The 15,104-nt window shown below is 35.0% G+C and overlaps 1 protein-coding gene across 4 annotated transcripts; it reads left to right on the top strand.

Moving 5' to 3' along the window:
• The first annotated feature begins 8,034 nt into the window (after positions 1-8,034).
• Positions 8,035-14,734, top strand: LOC113767149 (neutral ceramidase 2-like). 4 transcript variants are annotated; one of them, XM_027311413.1, is made up of 10 exons: positions 8,035-8,189; positions 8,774-9,183; positions 9,341-9,549; positions 10,662-11,006; positions 11,143-11,407; positions 11,516-11,786; positions 11,918-12,043; positions 12,406-12,469; positions 13,251-13,417; positions 13,930-14,734. In XM_027311413.1, exons 2-10 carry the CDS (start codon positions 8,831-8,833, stop codon positions 14,476-14,478), a joined length of 2,349 nt encoding a protein of 782 aa, XP_027167214.1. In that variant the 5' UTR covers positions 8,035-8,189; positions 8,774-8,830; the 3' UTR covers positions 14,479-14,734. The 4 variants fall into 4 exon arrangements, with proteins under 4 accessions (XP_027167214.1, XP_027167136.1, XP_027167145.1 ...); XM_027311335.1 differs by having other exon boundaries at positions 8,035-8,217; XM_027311344.1 differs by having other exon boundaries at positions 8,035-8,224.
• The last annotated feature ends 370 nt before the right edge of the window (positions 14,735-15,104 follow it).

The raw sequence follows: 15,104 nt of genomic DNA, 5'->3' as shown, positions 1-15,104 counted from the left end.
CACAGATTTGGAAATTCATTTTACTTTCTCTATATATGTTTTATACAAATCCAATATAAATTTCAAATCTACTTTCTAGGTTTACGCTGGAGTTCGTTCACCGTAAAATATAACAATAATTATTACTCTTAAGTGTGATTGGTTATTTCTTCAATTAGTCAGAAAACTATGTTTACTATTCGTCGATTCACTTATTGAAAGCCTGATACAAACTTATAATATATATTTTTTAGGAAATATTTACGTGATTTAACAAGTGTTTGTTCAATCTAACGTTGACATCTTACGTGAAAAAAACTAAGAATAATGTTTTTCTAACAATGTTAGATTTGTCCATACAAGTTCTTCATAACTCCAACAGCAATATTACAAATCACATAAGTCTTGAATATATAAGAACTTTTCTCCTTTATTGCTAATTTCTATTTGAAAGAAAAAATTAATATATGTTTTAAAAACCATATAATGACATATAGTTCATTTTAAGTTGTCTCAAATGGATGAGATTGTAGTATCATCATTATGAATATATGAATTTTCCCGGCATATTTTGCATGGATTTGGAATTTAGGACACAACGTACTGGAAGGATTTTATATACCATATATTTCATATGAAAATCATATGCAAGTCCTGTTATATTTTGCTCTCTTAAAAGCGAGAAGGTTGCTGGTTTAGCTTATTGAATATCTTGGAGTTTTCATTTGATTTGTAGGAAGAATGAAGAAGTAAAAACTCAATTACTACTGTCACTAACAAGTCTAATATACGTCACGTTTATCATGTACGCTTTGCTGCTTAGAAACTACTCTATCAATATGTCATTCTAATCTTTCTGACAAGAAAATAATCCGTATCTACAATCTCCTAATGAAATAACTACTAACTGCTGACCATTTCGATTGAATCATGCGGGCAGGCTAAAAACGATGACCAAACTCGTGTTACCATGCTTATGGAACTAATTAGATACATGTTGTGTGTTGGATAGTGATTATTTTTTAAAATATTACTTTACTTGCATTATAATTATAATTTTCAATCAATTTATTTTCAACAATATTTTCATTTTACATACATCGCATCGCAAATAATTTTATAATAATTATTCTAAATAACATCTCGAATAATCTCTTATCCAATACGCACTTGACATTTAATTGAAGTGTTGGACCTGTGAATGAATAATAAGGATGGCATAAGGAACGATGCCCACGCAGGAATTGAACAAGGTGGGGCAAATGAATAGCAAGGCCCTATTTACTCCTCCACTTTTAATGGGCTCTCCACTTAAAATTTTAATACTGCTATATATCGTAAAATAAAGTATATAATATAATGCCATGCGTGTAATATGAAATAGATAATTTGATTTTTTTATGATTCAATAATAGTTATATAATTTGTTCTTTTTATGGCATGTAGTTTATAAAAAAAAATAATTGATTTTATATAATACCAAATATAGAGAAATGGATTCACAATATCAAAATGATTTCTAAACTTGATCTCACATTATATTTTTTTGCTGAAGTTTCAAGATTAATAAATTCATTACATATAAAAAAAATAAGGTCAAATATAAAAATAAAAACAAAAACGAGACGAGACAGGTAGGATAGCAGGAGCGTGACGGGTACCAGGATGTGAAATGAAAGGAGATGACTGCGTGGGAGACAAGGGACCATCCCTGGTGACTTGGTGAAGAAACTGCAAACAGCAACAACTCCAGCAACTAATTGATGTATTAATTAGACATCAGGTTGTCCGGATTCTTCAATAATTATGTATTAATTTAGTTTAACAGTTTTCTTATGTATTATGTCTGAGGAGCACAGCGTTTTAAAACTTACTAATTGATTTGAAACATGAATTGGAGAAGTCAGCCTAATAAGACTAAATGTAGGGCTCGTTTATATGAAATGGTGAATAGTGACCATAAAATAAAATAATAGATGCTAAACATGGAAAAAAGTATGCAAAAAGGTTGCGGTAATGCCAACAGATTTGAAACATATAAGACTATAATTAATGGTCAAGAAAAAAAATATACTGACTGCATACACACGGTCATACTTGGATGAATGCCATATATGTTAAATTTGAATTTTAAATCTAGTGATATTAATCTAACTATTACGATACTGTACATACTGTTAATATATATATATATTAACATATAGATTTACTCATATTTATATACTAGATAGCAGCACCATGGTTAATAGCTCTTTCCGTCTTCCTAATTAGATTATGACAATCTATATCTATATCTATATGTATTGAGGAAGGGGTTTTTATCAGAGACCCTCTCAATGGCTTCTAAACTTCTCATTCTTTTTTCTAGATTTTTGTATTTATTTTAATACATAAAAAGTAGTGGATTATAACCAACCCTATCACCAATCAAATTTAAAATTTAAAACATTCTCACTATCTACTTTATAAACCGTTTATACTTTGTTATTTATATTTTAAATTTTTTTTACTCTTTAATTAAAGACAAATGCTCATTCGTATGCTATTTTAATACAATGTTACATTTTTATAATTCAAAAATATTTATCCCCAAACTAACCCCATAACCACCCCTTCAAATAAGCTTTACAAATTACAATCATGTTTCAAAAAAATCACAAATGTGCAACTAAAGGTAAAGTGAAACTAAATGTAAAGTTGAGGGGGTAAAGTGCAGCTAAATGTAAAGTTAAGGGGTTTACTATAGTTAACCCTAGAAAAAATCTCAAGAACGGAACAAGTAGTGGGTTATAGATTTTTGTATTTATTTTAATACATAAAGAGTAGTGGGTTATAACCAACCCTATTACCAATCAAATTTAAAATTTAAAATATTCCCACTATTTATTTCATAAACCGTTTATACTTTGTTATTTATACTTTAAATTCTTTTTACTCCTTAATTAAAGACAAATGCTCATTCGTATGCTATTTTAATACAATGTTACATTTTTATAATTAAGAAATATTTATCCCTAAACTAACCCTATAACCACCCCTACAAATGAGCTTTGCAAATTACAATCATGTTTCAAAAAAATCACAAATGTATAACTAAATGTAAAGTTGAGGGGGTAAAGTGCAGCTAAATGTAATGTTAAGGGGCTTACTATATTTAACCCAAAAAAAATTCCAAGAACGGAACAAGTAGTGAGTTATAGATTTTTGTATTTATCAAATCGAATGCATAATATTTGTAAGTATTTCATTTTAACAACATTCAATTACATTCATTTTTGTTCATATATCATTCATTTTCTAAAATAAATTTCTATTATTTTTTTAGGATCTATCTTCCGAAAAAAGGCAGTTCTTGAATGATATGCACATTCTATCATATTTCAAACTATTGTTAGACAGATATTACATTTTAATTGTGTTGGTACAATTTTTAAACTTTTTTTAGTCACCATTTTATTTTTACTTTTTCAATAATGCCAGCACCGTGAGTAGCACGAGTATTCACACTAGTAAATTAAGTATGCACTATCACATTGTCCTATCCCTTGAGGAGGGAAAAAAAAACTAAAAAAGGCTACTCAATACACCCAAATTAAGTATTCAGCACTGCATGCCTAACACTTGCATTAGATTACATGATAGCATGGCATGATTGCTCGTTGCATTCAAGACAAAAAACAAGACAAAACAATATAACTAAGAAACTCGTACTAATAAATGCAACACCTAGTCTCAAGTATCGTCCCTTGAAATTAGCTCGCGAGATCCTTTATGAGGGTAAAATCATACTATTATAATTTTCTCTACTACCAAAGTAATTAATTGACAAACGGAATCATAAAAATCCACAAACTTGAAATTCAAAAGAAAAAAAAAACTTATAAATAGCAATCAATCCAAATACAACCTCGACTTTGCCTGCATGGTGATAATCAAGCTCCTTATACGAGGATGCAGAGGTCGACAAAGGATCTACGTCTGTATTGAGTTTTATGTTAATTTGTCGGGCTCAAAACTTCAACCTGATCAGGGAAAAGGTGAAGCGGCACCGACATGGCTGCAAGCTCAATAACTACGAAGAAGCCACTCGGGATGCCTCGTCAAGACCCATCTAGCCTCCATCACCAATTCACAAAAACTTATTGGCATCATAGCCAATATTTCGATCAAGGAAAGGGCGAAGAGAAACGGATATGGCTACAGACCAAATAGCTACATAGAAGCTATCGGGGATGCCCCGCCAAGATCCAGCAAGCCTCTGTTGTCATTTTTTACCCATCTAAGGGTAGGCATATGTGCGCTAGCTGAGACCATAAATTTTGTCGGTCGGTAGATTTTGGATAAAATGGAGGAGACAGTGAGAGACGCTAAAAAATAACCTCACGAAGCCCAGAAAACAATCGGTGCCATGCATAAACAACTAATAGCTTTAACTGATAAGAAATCAGTTGTCTATCATCCCTGATTATTTTAAATTAGAAGCTCAAATGCTCAAGATTCAAACCCATCAACAACGGGAAAACAGAGCATGCAATATCCAATCAAAACTAATCAATCTACCGTCTAATATAAAACTACGAATCATTTAATTTGAGCTTTCTAACATAAGCATGAATCAATCCATGGGGAAAGCAGAGCATGCAATATCCAATTGACGACCAGCCAAAATGTCCACTCTAAACTACTCAATCTACTTCCGACATACAAAAAAAAATGCTGATATTCGAACCCTTACCAAGGTTGCTGAACACCAGACCATGCAAGTTGAGCAATTCCTCAAAATGCAGCAATTGGTAAGTTCCAAAACTTATGTTGCAGCTGGGATCGAGAACAACGAAAAGAGGAAGAAGACCCAAAGCAAGGAGACGGTGTGTGTGTGTTTTTTCGGTTGGGTATCCACCTAATAATTCAATGAGCTTGTTCTTCCAAAACTTGTGCCGCACTGGAATTGAGGACAATGAAGAGAGAAAGAAGAGGCGAAGCAAAGAGACGGTGCTTTTTGTTTTTTTGTCTCTACCCAACGAATCAACGTGCTTGTGTGCGCATACTCGTCAAAAAGCTACACAGAAATCATGCAAAGAAGAGAACACAAAATTCGTATGAACCGTCGGGATAGTTGAGGCACTGGACTTGAATTCAGTTTTCTTTTTCCTTTTTTTTTTTTTTAAAAAAAAATAGGGCATGAACCGTCGGGCCTAGGCATTGAGGCCCCGGACGTGTTGCAAGTGTTTGTGGAAAGGGGGCTGGGATAGTTGTCAATTCAATAGTTTCCAAATGATTTTATCCGATTTAACAAAATCTAAATTTATTTTGACAATAAAGTAACTACAGAATAAATTTTTATGAACTGCACGTAATTTTCTTTTGTTTTTGGACAACTCCACGTAATGTTAAAACGATGAACATAATCACGTAATTTGAATCATGTATATATTTTTTGGACCAATCTTGGCCCTTAACCGTGCAGGTGCAGCTGCCCCAAATTCCAAGTGTTCCTTCTTTCTCTACAACAAACATACCCACCAATTGGCAAGTATACATAGATGGGACTCTTGTCATCGAAGACGTTCTGAAACAGAAAAAAGTTCTGTCTCATTGCCCAAATAAAAATCAGTTTCGGCTTAAATATGCTAATGTTTCAAGTTGCCGTTGTCTTGTGTCTGTAATCTCAACTGATCGCACCCCAAATTCAACACATTTATCACATGACTAACTCCACTAGCTCCGAAGGCAACAAATTCTTCACTATCTGTTGGGCGCCTTGGTTAATTTGATTCTTTTTATTTTATTTTTTGGTACAATGAAGGGCTTAAAGGCCCATTAAATAAATGGAAACTATGCGCGAAAATAACCTCCATAGCATCAGCATAGTTAACAATTTTCGTCGTAGTCTTCTTTTTTTTTTTTTTTTTTTCAGTCATGGGAAAATAATGAGTTTGACCTTTCTATCTATAGTGGCATAAATGTGAACAAATCCCCATTAAAACGCCCACTAGTTTTCTTTTTCTTGTCTCGATTTCTTCATTTCAAGCTTCTGCAATGATGAGTTGCGCGATCATTGCACCGTGATGAGTATGAGCCCATATGATGCAGGCTTCTGCTTTGTATTCACACTTCTCAATCTTCCCATTTCTTTTTTCTTAAGAAACGATTAACGATTAATCATTAGGATTGCAATGATTAGGCTAAACATATCGATTGGAATGGGACTTCTATCACAACCCATTTATTTCTAGTATTTTAGATTATGGCTGGGCTTTTGCTCGCCCTTTTCCAACGTTGGAAATTTGCTATCTGCTCTGCTGGCTCCAAGATTTAAGAGCCACTCTCAATGGCGCTGTATAGGTAGCAGATTATCTAGTACTAGACTATTTTTTTGGTGTTATATCCTCTGCACTCTAGAGATACACGCAATAGAAAGAATAGTCGAATAAAAACTACTAAATAACATCGAAGCTAAAACATATCAAAATTAGTATTGGAAATTTGAAATTACTACTTGAGGTTATAGTTTTCACAAACACAATTTTCCCCGTTTGAAAGTTTCGATTAATCCAAAATGCAAAGCCACTCAATCAATGATTGCTTCACAAATCACAATCTCCAAAAGAGAGCAGTTTTGTTGCCCAAATTTTGAACAAAAATAAATTTGGTATCCAAATTTTTAATATTTGAGCACAATTAGCATCCTTAGTGATTTTTTTCCAAATTGCTACTTGAAAGAGTTGCGACTTGCGTGATAGTCAAATGTTCGATGAATATCACGTGACTCTTTCTAGTAGTATTTTGAAAAAAAATTTGTCAAATGTACTAAATGTGCTCAAATATTAAAAGTCTGGATGCCAGAATTGTTTTTATCTAAAATTTGAGGATTAAAACTACTTATGTATTAAAATTTGGGTACCAAAATTGCAATTTTCTCAACTTCAATATCGGTTCCATCTTCCCCACCTGGGGGTGAGGTGTTCATGATCCGGTTATTAGGCCGACCTCGGTTTCGGTTTTTCGCCCATTTCCTCGGAGACCAGCCAACCGACCGACCAGGCTATGATTGTTGACGTCGGTGTTTCAACGGAGCAGCATGACAGCAAATATATAATACACAAGAGCTAAGGGATAATATCGGAAACCTCCCCTGAGGTTTTTCTTAATATCACATGACACCCCTAAAGTTTTAAAAATATCATTTACCTCTCTTACTTTATTATTTGTGTAACAAAATTTTTAAAAATCCTAAACTACCCTTTCACTTGCTAAATAAAAATGTTCTTAAACCACTTTGTTCACTTCAAAAAAACAATCACCTCAAAAGCAATCTCTTGTAGTACTACTACATCACAATTCTATACCCCATAAAAATATAAATTTGAAAAATAAAAATGATATTTGAAAAGAAATACACTTGCATTAATTTAATTCTATATGCTAAAAACTGATTTCCTATAAATTTACATGTTTTTTCCAACGTCTTCTCAACCCTTTACTTAAACCATCAAACTATACCGATCATTATAAAAATCAACCCAAAATAAGCAAATAAATCATACCCCACTTTATCACAATCACAAAAAGTAAAAGCTAACAAAATTTAATTCATTATAATTTACAATAAAATATTGCATAGATATCCAACAAATATGAGTAAGAGAGAATGATGGAGAAAAGCGAAAAAGAAGAATGTGACTTCAGTTCTTTTTTTTTAAAAATTTTTGAGTTTCATTTATTTGATATGTTGTGAATTATATGTCAAGTGAGGATTAATATAGTCATTTTACAATTACTAGGGGAGGTACGTGATATTCTAAAACCTCAAGGGTGCCAAGTGATATTAAGAGAAACCTCAAGGGAGCAGATAAAATTGTACTACTAAATACTAATAAGCAGATAAAATTGAAAAAAAACAAAACAAAACAAAACTGCCTCCACTCCGCTTTACGTGTGTGAACTCCCTCCGAAGAAATAAATTATCATGGGAAAAAAAAAAGAAAAACCAAAAGTACAATGATGTCCCAGTTCCAGTTCACACTCGGCTCCGTGCACTATAAACACACACAGCGACAGCGGTCGCACAATCTACAAAGACAAAATAATAGTCGTCTGTCTCTGTCTTCATTCCTCCGCAACTACCTGTACGTTTCTTCCTCCTAATTCCGTTCATTATACAGCCTGCTCAAGTATTCTCCTCTTTTTCTCCTGCTCCCTCGGAAAACGTACGTGACCCCAGAATCCGCACCTTAGGTATATGGTGCGAGTTCTCCTTCATATTTTGTTCTGTAATCGAGAATGGATCTTTGATTTTATGTTCTTTTCATTTATCTGTCTGTTTGTGATATTCTTTGTTACTGGGCTTGGAGGTTTATGTGACTTATCGGGATCATTTGTGCCTAATTGATACAACAAGTATTTGTCAATTAATTCTAGCTGTAGTTGATAATTACAATGAGAATTTCTTGGTTTCTGCTAATAAATCAGTACAGCAGGTGGAAAAAACTACCCAACACACCTCTTTCCACCAACTTTTCTTTCCCAAGACAGTGCGATTTTTTGTTTTGTCCTTGTTTGAATTGGTGCGCTGGTGAAGATAATTGCTAAGGAGTTAGATTAACTGAACCATGATCCTGTCACGCTTTGGATTCTCTAGACAGTTAAAGCCAATTAGTCTACCATCGGGTTGATAGTTACTATGATAATTTCTTTCTGTTATATGCTTAAATAGCCAATGATAGAATCATCGAGACATCTCTTTGAGCATTTCTTTTTCTGGTTAATGATGATGTTCTTTACATTTATGTAGTAAAATGCAAAGGAGTTGATCAATTGGATAGCTGTAGTGTTAGACTTTGGAGTCTAAATGGAGCTGTTTTCTTTTCTAAATCTACATTTGTGGAGACCAGCGGCAATGATTTGGTTTGCCCAGCTACTGCTGCTGTTGCTGCTAGTACAAGAGAATCGTACAGTAGTAGGGGCAACTTCCAATTATTTAATAGGGCTTGGAAGTTATGACATTACTGGTCCTGCTGCTGATGTTAATATGATGGGGTATGCCAACATGGATCAAACTGCATCTGGAGTTCACTTCAGATTGCGAGCTCGTGCATTTATTGTAGCAGAACCACAGGGGAACCGCATCCTTTTTGTTAATCTTGATGCTTGTATGGCCTCCCAACTCGTGACTATTAAAGTTCTTGAGAGATTGAAGACGAGGTAATCATGACTTCCTTGTCGACTTTAAGCAGATTAAGTTGCATACTATTGTTGTTTTGTTATCAATATGTGTAAGATAGTTTCTTTACATGTTACGTGGCTTGCTTGTATTCTTCACTTTTAAGGTGGCATAGCTGAGTAATCATTGCTGTTTCAGGTATGGAGATCTTTATACTGATAAGAATGTTGCTATTAGTGGTATACACACGCATGCTGGCCCTGGGGGTTATCTACAGTATGTTGTGTATATAGTGACATCCCTTGGGTTTGTACGTCAGTCATTTGATGCTCTTGTTGATGGCATTGAACAAAGTATCATACAAGCTCATGAAAATCTACGGCCTGGGTCAATATTTGTCAACACAGGTAGTGGGAGAAGCACAAATACTCTTGATATTGCTATTTGGTCTAAGGAATCATTTTACCCAGCAACCTAAGAAACTGTGGGAATGTAATGCCATATGATCTAGAGGTCTCCAAGGGAGATTGCAGACAAGAAAAATAAAATAAAATTTTGAGATCATTTCTTTCTATCATTGAATTTGATCATGAAGATGCATGTAGTTAAGTTGGAGATAATTGCTTTTGCATATTTAAAAATTTTAGTATTTTTTTTTTCTGATCTTATGTCTCCTTATATATGCTTCTGGCCTTGTTACTGAGCTGTTTCAAGTTCTACGTTACTGGGTATCTTTCCATAGCTTTTACTTTGTCTATTTGCCTGAAAAACTTTCCGTATTAAGGATTTGCTACCAGAGGAATGGAATGATTGATAATTCAATGGTCACCAATCTTCTAGTTCGCTTAAAAACCTCAAAGCATGTGCTCTTTTTTCGGTGAACAAATTTGTGGTTTGGCTCTGATCAATGAATCCAGTAATAAGGATGATGTAACTTATGTTTGCTCTGGTCCTTTTACGTTTTTTGTTTTCGTTATCTAGTCTTTTTGGTATGTCCAGAGCTTTAATTTTTTTTAACAAATATGAAAAGAATTAGATTGGAGGAGTAGTTTTCAGCAGATAACTTCATTTTATTTGTCACCAACCACCTGTAATATGATTCCTGCAATCTAAATTTGCTTTATTTATGCTGCTGCAAGTTAGATTCCATAATCTGGAATGATGTGCAATCCTACACTTTAAATATGGTAATCAAATCTTCCAGGGTCATGTTTAGGTGATAATGCTGATACTGAACCTCTTTTGTAATTCTGCTGCATTGCTCTTGACTTGCTTTTGCAACTTGATCAACTATTTTAAGGGCATTTGTTCTCCTGTATAAGTACATCATTTTACTATTTTTCCATTTTTGCCGGTGCTTTTCACATTTTAGAGGATTATGCAAATGTTGGTTATTCTCTGGCTTTGAATTGTTTGTTGACATACATTCGTTTGTGCTAAGTGTCTTTTGCCAGAAGTTGATGCGCAGTTATCTCCACCTCAATAGTGTTATCGCTTGTTTTTTGTTTTCCATCTACAGGAGAACTTCTTGATGCTGGTGTCAATCGCAGTCCCAGTGCTTATCTTAATAATCCGACAGCAGAACGCAATAAATATAAGTATGACGTTGACAAAGAAATGACCCTTTTAAAGTTTGTAGATGATGAGTGGGGCCCAGTAGGTAGCTTCAATTGGTTTGCAACCCATGGAACATCTATGAGCCGTACAAATGGGTTGATAAGTGGTGACAATAAAGGGGCTGCTGCACGATTTATGGAAGACTGGTTTGATCAGACTAATGCTGGAAGCACATTCTCTAAGGCATCTGAATCTAGTGAAGTCCCTCGTAGAGTATCAAACATCATTCCGATAGTTCATGAAAAGCGTAAGTTATTGGCTATTTTTGTGTCTTCCTTTCTGTTATCATGGTTGTAAGCACTTACAATTGTATTGAAATCCTTACTCAAATTTGCTTTCAAGGTTATTAGAGTTGCTGACCTATTTTCAAATTGTTAATGCAGATCATGAATTGCTTGAGCTTGCTGCATCTTTCAAGTCTTCTCCGGGAAGGCCAGCAACCAAGTTTATGAGTATGGCTAGACGAGTGAGGAGTGCTCTAAGGCTGGCTGATAGGCCTAGATTTGTATCTGCATTTTGTCAAACCAACTGCGGTGACGTTAGTCCAAATGTTCTTGGCGCATTTTGCACAGACACAGGATTGCCTTGTGACTTCAATCATAGTACCTGTAGTGGGAAGAACGAGTTGTGTTATGGCCGAGGCCCAGGGTAGTTATTTGGCTTTATTTTGTCTTTTTTATTTCTCAATAAGCTAAAAAATATGCATACCTTTGGTATTGAGTTTGATTGATAATCTAATGTATACTCAAATTACAGTTACCCAGATGAATTTGAGAGTACACGCATCATTGGGGAGAGACAATTCAAAAAAGCTGTCGATCTTTTCAATAAAGCATCAGAACAGTTGGCGGGGAAGGTTGATTATCGTCATACTTATCTGGACTTCTCAAAACTAGAGGTTACAATACCAAAACAGGGAGGTGGTACTGAAGAAGTTAAAACCTGCCCTGCTGCTATGGGCTTTGCCTTTGCTGCTGGTACAACTGATGGCCCTGGAGCTTTTGACTTTAAGCAAGGAGATAGCCAGGTATTACATTTGGCTACATAGAGAGCCATAACTCATGGTTTCCTTGCATTCAATGTTCAGACTTTGCTTAGTCAGTATGTTTTCTCTCCTCCTCTCTCTCTCTCTCACACATACATGAAATGTGCTTTCAGGGGAATGCTTTTTGGAAATTGGTGCGTGACTTGCTTAAAACTCCAGATAAGGAACAAGTAGACTGTCAACAACCAAAACCGATTCTGCTAGATACTGGTGAAATGAAGGAGCCTTATGATTGGGCTGTGAGTTTCTAGCCCATAGTAACTTTCCTACCAAAAATTAAAAAAGAAGAAATGAAAATACAAAAAGGAAAAAGAGATAAAGAAGATGAACTATTATTGTTATTGATTTAATTTGACTTTCCGACAAGAAACGGATTTTCTTCTGTAAAAGTCATGCTAACTGCAGAGCTTCTTAAATTTTGTTTAATTTTCTGGAGAGTAACATTTCAGCCTTTTGTGGGAAAAGGATGGTTGACTGGGACTCTTATTCTGAGAGTTAGTCATACTTTACGCATGAAATTATTTTGGGAACATTATCCCATCTGTGTGCAATTATGGACAAGAGTTCTAATGTTTTCGCTCTTTCAATTGTGATATTACAGCCTTCAATACTTCCAATCCAGATCCTAAGGATAGGGCAGTTGGTCATTCTCACTGTGCCTGGAGGTATTGGCTTTTCTTTTTATTCCCTGTCATGTAACTTAAAAGACTTCATTATTCTTTTTCTTCCCCAAATTGTAAGATGTGAAATTCTGATTGGAGTCATGAAATATGTAGAGTTTAGTTCCTATCCACATGCTTTTATGTGGCTGATTAAAATGGATAACATGCAGACAGTCTTTTGCCATTCATTTCTCAATTTTATTTTATTTTTTGACTATTAGATATGTCGATGACTGACATCTACATGTTGATGTGACATATTGTGAACACAGATGTCTAAAAACTGATGAATTTAGAAATAAACCTATATCGCCCTAAGTTTCAGATTTGAGACTTTGAAATAGAAAGCATAGTTAATTTTACAAAGCAGATTTTAATATGTAATAATATATGTAAGATGATTATTCAGAAGTTATTGATGGGATTTACTTCAAGCAATTTAAATACCCATCTAGGGCCTTGTTTCCTTTGCTGCAATTAGGGCCAATCAACTGTTATTATGCAACAAGATGTGTTTCCTGGTTTTAAAATGATGAGGTCAACTTTCTTTTATCTAGCTCCATTTGGACCCATGATTAATGCAGTTGTCATATTCTCTTGAAAGTACTGTTGTGAAGTACATTGATACGGCTTAATAAGGGTTCACAATAGCAACTGTATCAGCAATTTTAGTGTCTTTTTACTTGAAACCTAGCTATCATGCTTTGTATCATAAGCACTAAAGTTTAATGGCTTCATGAGGTTAATGTCTTCGGTCTGTTCTTCATGTTTGCATTTGATGCAGAATTCACAACTATGTCTGGGAGACGGCTCCGTGATGCTGTGAAGGCAGTGCTTACTGCAAGTACTGGACAGTTTAATGGAAATGTGCATGTTGTAATAGCTGGGCTAAGTAACACATATTCTCAATATATTACCACCTTTGAGGAGTACGAGATACAGAGATACGAGGTAAGTGAACTTGTCATGCTACATGCTTATTTTTTGGTTGTTAGGCGGGGATTTTTTTGTTGGGGGAGAGGGATGGGGTAGTTTGGGTTTCATGATTCTATTTTATTCTGTCTCAAAGCATGTTACCTGGAGAAACAGCTGCTCTTGAAACATATTGGAAGATCATATAAGTTGGTTGAAATGCTGTTGTTGCCAAGTATACGCTCACTATAAAGTGTTTCTTTAAACGTATGTATCTTGTTTTCTGAGTAGATTTGGTAGTATATCATATCTCTTCGAGATTCATCATGCTCTTCCACAACAGTGGTAGATTTTGATGCTTGGGCCACAAAAACGTTGCAACTTGTTCTGTGTATTGGCACCTGTAATCTAATTAATCAAGTTGTTTAAGCCGCACCCTGTACTTTAAACTTCTTATAACGGAGCAAACGGTACGGAAGATAACGCTAGTAACAGCATACTGCATTATCATTATAGCATTTTAGCAATTTATACTGGATTTCTCTTCTCAGGGTGCCTCCACACTTTTTGGTCCGCATACCCTCAGTGCGTACATACAGGAGTTCAAGAAGCTCGCAACAGCCCTAAAAAGTGGACAACCTGTTCAACAAGGCCCACAACCACCAGATCTTCTAGACAAGCAAATAAGCCTTTTAGCGCCAGTTGTGTTGGATGCAACTCCCATAGGCAAAAAATTTGGGGATGTCTGCAAAGATGTACCTAAGAACTCCACCTTCAAGAGAGGTGACACAGTAACTGTTGTTTTCTGGTCCGCATGCCCCCGAAATGACCTCATGACTGAAGGTACATTTGCTCTTGTGGAGCTTCTCCAAGGGAAGGATACTTGGATTCCTGTTTACGATGATGATGACTTTTGCCTCCGGTTTATATGGTCAAGACCTTCTAAATTTAGCGCTCGAAGTCAGGCGACTTTAGAGTGGAGAATACCAGAAACAGCTGCTGCAGGTGTTTATAGAATAAGACATTTTGGTGCTGCTAAGAGTCTTCTGGGGTCAATCAAGCATTTCACGGGTTCATCCAGTGCTTTTGTGGTGGCCTGAGAATCCTCCATTTGGGTATATAGATTATAAGGTGATCAGATGTTTGTGCTTTGTGCACTTTGTCAGATATGAGCTTTAACCTGAGGAAACATTCTCAGAAACAAAGAGTGTTTGCTACCTTTTTTGGTCGACAAATTTCAGAGAGGCTCCTCGGAATTTGCCCTTTGCATATTTGTAGCTCCGAGCTCATGTATCATTCAACTTATCAACCACGTATTTTTTTCTTATAGTAAACGCACGTATATCACTCACTCTATGTCTATGGTTCCATTCCATATATATTTAGATCATTAACTTTTTTATTTTTTTAAGTCAGATGACCTTGAGGTTTTTAAATTTTAATTTAACTCTTAAATCTTTCCATCTTCCCTATGTAAAGTTAGGAGAAAATAGGAATTTTCTCTTGAAAGTAAAAAAGAAAAAAGAAAAAGTAATTTGGATTTAAAGTAGGTGACTCTAAAACTTCTTCTGTTGAAAAAGTGCAACCAGTTTTTTTTTTTTTTTGGGGGGGGGGGGGGGTGGCGGGTTCAAATTACGAAAAAATGCAGTAATTATTTTGAATTCATCTGGAGCTTCAGCCCTCTCAAGTCAATAAACAAACAGAAACAAAGAAGAGACAGCTTGGA

The sequence above is a fragment of the Coffea eugenioides genome, chromosome 1 (assembly GCF_003713205.1).
Source record: "Coffea eugenioides isolate CCC68of chromosome 1, Ceug_1.0, whole genome shotgun sequence".
Taxonomy (NCBI): Eukaryota; Viridiplantae; Streptophyta; class Magnoliopsida; order Gentianales; family Rubiaceae; genus Coffea; species Coffea eugenioides.
This window is presented reverse-complemented; position numbering and strand designations above follow the sequence as displayed.

Coding starts and splice junctions, on each gene's coding strand:
- LOC113767149 (XM_027311413.1), top strand. CDS start 8,831: ATGGAGCTGTTTTCTTTTCTAAATCTACATTTGTGGAGACCAGCGGCA. Junction 9,184..9,340: donor CTTGAGAGATTGAAGACGAG/GTAATCATGACT, acceptor TTGCTGTTTCAG/GTATGGAGATCTTTATACTG. Junction 11,408..11,515: donor TGTTATGGCCGAGGCCCAGG/GTAGTTATTTGG, acceptor CTCAAATTACAG/TTACCCAGATGAATTTGAGA.